Raw genomic sequence first — 6,000 nt, 5'->3', positions numbered from 1 at the left:
TCCCTTTTTACTGAGACACTTCCATACCTCAACGGGGATGTGGTCTGGGCCAACTGCTCTCTGAGCAAAATAACTCCAACTCCATTTCTTGATTCCGAGCTTGCACTACTATAAAGTAGTTTATAGCGTTCAGCTAAGATCTTTGCCTTATTGGCCTTCCACCTTGTCTCTTGCACACACAAAACCTTTATCTTCCTCCTCTGCATCATGTCTACTATCTCTCTTCCCTTTCCCGTCACTGTTCCCACGTTTAGAGTTCCCACTCTGATCTTGAACACCTTTGGATCCTTGGCAAAACGCCTCCCCCAGAACATTTATCTTGAGAAGCATCCATCATTCCCATCATTCCTCTTGTTTTGGCAATGGTTTTACAGCCAGATGCCCTTCCTGCCACCAACCCTCTTCCCCTGTTAGAGGGGCAGAGGCTTGCTAGTTTTGGTTCGCCCTGAATATTTTATTTCCCCAGTACCCAACATATCTGGTGAGCATTCCCCTATCCGCCACCTGGGTAGGTGGCGACGAGGCGAAATAAATTCTTAGGGCCACTAATATAGAAACCAGTTGTCACCGCATCAAAGACTTCATAAAGTATCAAGACACTGAATACAAGCTTCATAAATTCGTGCAGTGAAAGCTACTGTAAATGCACGGACGCTCTGGCTTTCTACTAAATGTGTGAGAGCGATCTGGAACAGTAACAGACATCGAGCTGCATGTGCATGCTTCGCAAGCTTAACACTGAAGATACTGATTGACAACAATGGGTCTATGTAGTTACAGCAAGCACTTTCTTATGAAAGAAAACTTATATAGGTATGCATTAAAAGAAGCTGACATGCCCATACAAATTGATAACTATACAGGATAACTTCAATGGCTGAAAATAAAGGCTATACCCATACCGGCCAGGGTTACCAACTCTCAAAAAGGAAAATATGATCTGACACCATGCCACTCCGTATGATGTCAGTGCGCAGTGGGAGGCAATTATAAGAGATTTTTTCCCTTCATTCTTTTCTTCTTATACATGTAAAGCCAAATGTGAATTAACAAATTGCTTTGTGACAGAATATTTTTACACAAAAAAAAGGAAGAGATATGCTCTTCAACTGGTTAATTTATGTATCTTCACTTGTTTTGTCTCTGTAAGTGGTAGCAGGCAGACGCATGACTAACTTCGTTGTGGCATTATTGTTAAAAATGTGTATTCCAACCATATATATGTGTCTATGCACAATGAAAGTAATGAGAAGTACGTAACTTTAAATGATTAGTATTGATCTTAAATGTATTGACATTGAAGGCCTGTTGATATTAGTAACAGTTAAAAGTTCAACCAGGATATGTGTACTGTCCAATTTCTTTGAATTACTCTTTCCAATTTTTTTGAAAGTTTCAGTTCCCACAGTGATTTGAAGTTGTATTGGTAATGGCATCTAGCCAACACTTTAAAATTCAAAATTACAGCTCCTGCGCTATCTGTAGTTTGAAATTCCCTGCTTCTGTGATTCCCAGTACAGGCCCAGACCCCCAGTCATTTATTTCTCCAGCCTACATCCCAATCTGCCCACTTTCATACTATGTTTTAGTCAGTAGGTGTTTCTTGAAAATGAAAAGTGCCACGAGTGCTAGAAGGTAAGCGTATCTCTACAATAATGAAAAAAAGCTTACTATTGGGGAATCAAATACATTATTAAACTGTTTCCTATTTTACGATCTACAATGTCAATGATTTTTAAAAATACGATTTTGTCACCGTCGTGTTCCAAGCATAGGACGGTAAAGATCAAGTGAGGACGAATTTCCCCATCTTGAAGAGTGCTTGTTCATGTGGATAAATCAGTGAAGAGGACAAAGTGTTCCCTGTAGTTGGTTTCATGTTGAAGGAAAAGGTCAAGTCTTTTGCTCACTCTCAGTTTGAAGTGATTTGTGAGAACTGAGGGGCAGTTCCCAAATTCTGAAAAACATGACATTATGTTAAGAAATAAATCTGCAAAGAGTGTGCCAATGTGGACAGCTCCCTTCTATGGAAAGAACAGACGAACTAAAAAACAACTTTCCTGTGGTTAGGACCGACATGCATCAACTCCAGTCACACTGAGCGTAACCAGGTCATTTGTCCGTACCTTATGATCCCACGCCTTCAGAATGGAAACGACTGACCCTTTCTTCTCAGCTCTTCATCACTATCAAAAACCTGCAGACAATGCTAGACAGATGTCATATTTATCTCTCTTCAATCAAACTTCCATTTACTTGAATTTTTTCCTCCATCCCTTCAATTATTTGAACTGTTATTATTTTGAACTCTGAATAATTTCAACTTTTTCACTCAGCTCAAGTTTCAAATTACCAAGAGTCAACTATACCTTCCTGGTTTGACAAACACTCAGGCGTTACAACACACCTTGACTGGCCCACTAAGTCTCCAGATCCTAATTCCACAGGAAGTATGTAAGTCTCTCTGGAACACAGTGTTATCTTCTGAAATTCTGGAGGCATTTATGAACAGCCTTGTGTTATTAGAAACACCACTATCTCGTTAGATGAATGTTCTGTAATATCTGACTTCTGCACATATTTAGAGAAGCAATATATTCTGAAGCATTTGTTTTGACCACACTTTGCTACAGTAACTTAGGAATTATACTATGTTCTTTAGCATATATTTCCATTTGCAATTTAGTTGGTATCAAGTAGTAATTGAAAAATATATTAAAAAGTTTTTTTACTTCTTCCACATTCTTCGGGGCCATTTATACTAGGGAAATTATCATTTCAGTTGTTCTGTAAATGTAGACATAAATGTCCGCACCACCGTTTCACTAGCCGAGACAAGGTCAGAGTTGAAACGTAATTTTCATTTTCTTTTTATCTTAAAGGAGGGAATTTGCTATCTACCATGAGAACCAACTAATTAACATCTACCCATGTTAGAATACTTTATCCTTTACCAGATTATTCAATTCCATGATAGGCTTATTGGTACAGTAACCAGTTCTCAAATATTATGTAAAGTGACAGTGTCGGCTGAAAGTTAATTTTTATTGAAAATAATTAAAAAGCTTTGCAACTGAGTGTCTCTCTATAAAGCCTCTACCTTTTCTGTCATTGTCATCTGAGCACCAGCATACTTTAGACTGTTAAGACAAACACTTTCGGTATACATCCTTCCTTCCTTTGGTTTCATTTAGCTTTTCTTTTTCAGCAAGGCTTTGGGCAATGTGTATTTTTCCATAATAGATATCACACACATGCATGCAACACAGAATAAAAACAGTGGTCATAAGAAGGTCCATCTTAACTAGTTTCCAAGTACTGTAAATAGAAAGTGTATGCAATCAACAATTGGAGTCCGATGCATCACAAAACGTCAGAGGCACAAACAACACAGAAACTGACAGAAAATCAGTGAAACTGCATAGCATAAAACATGATTTTTTTGCCTCATTTCAAATGAAAGAAACTTGTGGGCACTCATCTTCACTGAACCTAAGCTGTTACTAAAGTTAGAAGTGGTGTTACATGGTATTAGCATGTCATCTCCTGTGGGCGACTAACTTTTTGTTTGTTTTCTTTAATTACTTTTAGCAAAGAATACTGTTTCACTTAATGGTTATCCAAGTAATAATTTCTATACAGTGACAACTCAACTCACTGATAGCATCAGTTTTGCTCTATTAAGATAACTGTGGTCTGATGTCAATTTTTCTTCCACAATTACAATCATTTTGTCAGTGTGTGCACAGAGGAAAGTTGCTGCACTGTATTGTAAAGCATTTTTCCATTCCAAAATCAAAATGGGAAGCTAAATTATTCTTGCAATGGAGTGGTCAGATAAGTCACTAGAGTCTTTGTTGCATGGGGTGAGAGATGTAATGCTACAGAAGAAGATGGTACCCATATCCATTACTTTATTACATAATGTCTGTAAGTGATGCAAAAGTCAATACATCAGCTTTGTGAAAAATATTTGCTGTGCTGGCATTTGCTGTGACTCTCATGATTACCACATTGATCAGTAACTTCACAAAGACACACTAGTGCAGAATTTTTGTATAAATAGTACAACATTCCAAATTTGCTTAAATAAGGTATATAATCGATATCTTGGCTGATTTTAATAGAATTTGTTCCAAAACTGTACAGAAACACTTTATAAATTACATACATATTGCTTCACTTGCACAAAAGCTTGTTACTCCTATGAATTTGAGGATCATATGTATGTGTCAAAATTATCAGCATTTTGTTAATATTTTATGAAGCACCAACCACTTAACAAAGCAACTTTACGAATAACTGCTCTATTGCACAAATGTTCTATGAAAACTAGAACACACACACGCGAGACAGATTGAGAATAAAATGAAAATACTTTGTAAACAAAATAGACACAACCTGTGATTAATATTAAAGCTGCTTAAAGAAAACACAATTCCCTATAAAAAAGGTAGGTGGACTGACATTCTTTGCAACCATCAGCGATAATAAATGTAACCTGAATGAATGAAGTAAATGAGAACTGTGTTTATATACTCCAAAGTGGTCTGCACAATCACAATAAGTTACCACGTAATAAATATTTATAATACTGCAAATCAAAAACACACAATTGCGGCTGATCATTGTGCAACAATTCTTATAATATTTACAACTGACAGTAAATTGCTGCCAATCCAAATGAGACAGTGCCTTCAGAGAACGATAAGCCAACTGAATTAAGTTCAGTTGTGGCAGGAAATAAATAACTCAATATATTTTTAAAGCCCTAGCATTACTTCTGTAGTGCAGCTGTTTCCAAACCAGGTTCCTCTTTCTTGCTGAACCCAGACAGCAATTTTTTAATCTCCGCAATTGCCTTACCTGGGTTCAGACCCTGCAACAAAAATCAAATATGATTATGGAAATTCTACCATGAAAAACTGCAATTATTTATGACACATTTCAATAAATCTAAGAAAAAAAGGGAGACAAAAGTCGACAGAGAATGGTTGGATCCATGTGAGCAGATAACACAGGATTAGAGGTGATGGAGGGTTCAGTGTGTGATAGGGGATGGGTCCCATTGGAGTGACAGGCACCAGTATTAATTTGTTGAGGTGGGGCTGAGGGTGAGTATTTGGGGGAGGGGGGGGGGGGGGGGAGTGGGCACAATAGAAGAAGAAATGGGTCCCATGTCATGAGAGGCAAGGCTGTATCTTTTAGGAGTAACTGCACACTGTGAAAGCTTTTGAATAAAGTAGCCAAAATATCCATGTCTATGAAATGAGTTCACTAACACACACATACCTTAGGACATGTCTTCGTGCAGTTCATAATTGTATGACAACGATAAACAGAGTAGGGATCTCGCAACCTACTCAGACGTTGTTCTGTAGCTTCATCACGAGAATCAATTATCCACCGATATGCCTGCAAGGAACATATTTCACATTTAAAACTAATTAATCATACACATTCTTCAAACAACACAATTGCTGGAATCAACATAATCCCCTAGATATACCCACTAAACAAACAGTGAATTACAAGAAAAAAATAAAACAAGGCAATATTTTATAATTTGAAAGCTCGTGCTTAAAGAATGGAGGACTCACACAATAAAATGTCAACTCAAAATGCAATTAACAAAGAGGGTAGGGCAAGCTTGGAAAACTTCACATTATACAGGTTGTTACAAAGGTAAGGCAAAACTTTAAGGATAAGTCACTGTACAAAGCACAGGAAAATAAGTAATATGGACACGGGTCTGAAATCTCTCCATTTCCATGTTACATTACATTTTCTACAACTCTTCAGTTACTTTTCACTGTTCCCTGAAATGAGAAACATGCTTCTCACGATACTTCCCATCTCTCCCAAGCATCAACCCAATCTACAGAATAATCAACAGCCTGCAAGTCGTCTTAGGACATTAATCACAAGAAACATAAACAGAATGTAATACAGTAACATGAAAAAGTAATTACATAGTTTTAATGAATTTCACAGATGGGA

General features: G+C 37.2%; 1 protein-coding gene across 1 annotated transcript in view; it reads right to left on the bottom strand.

Annotated features, from left to right (window-relative positions):
* Nucleotides 1-3,892: 3,892 nt before the first annotated feature.
* The window catches only part of LOC126277912 (succinate dehydrogenase [ubiquinone] iron-sulfur subunit, mitochondrial), a 30,820-nt gene continuing 28,712 nt past the window's right edge, over nt 3,893-6,000 (bottom strand). Inside the window, exons 6-7 of the mRNA XM_049977479.1 lie at nt 5,293-5,415; nt 3,893-4,879 (exon numbers count right to left, since the gene is read on the bottom strand). Of these exons, the coding sequence (XP_049833436.1) occupies nt 4,778-4,879; nt 5,293-5,415 (225 nt within the window). The 3' untranslated portion in view covers nt 3,893-4,777. The remainder of the gene's footprint in view (nt 4,880-5,292; nt 5,416-6,000) is intronic.

Source organism: Schistocerca gregaria, chromosome 6 (genome assembly GCF_023897955.1).
Source record: "Schistocerca gregaria isolate iqSchGreg1 chromosome 6, iqSchGreg1.2, whole genome shotgun sequence".
Taxonomy (NCBI): domain Eukaryota; kingdom Metazoa; phylum Arthropoda; class Insecta; order Orthoptera; family Acrididae; genus Schistocerca; species Schistocerca gregaria.
The sequence above is the reverse complement of the archived record's forward strand: the minus strand, read 5'-3'. Positions and strand labels throughout refer to the sequence as shown.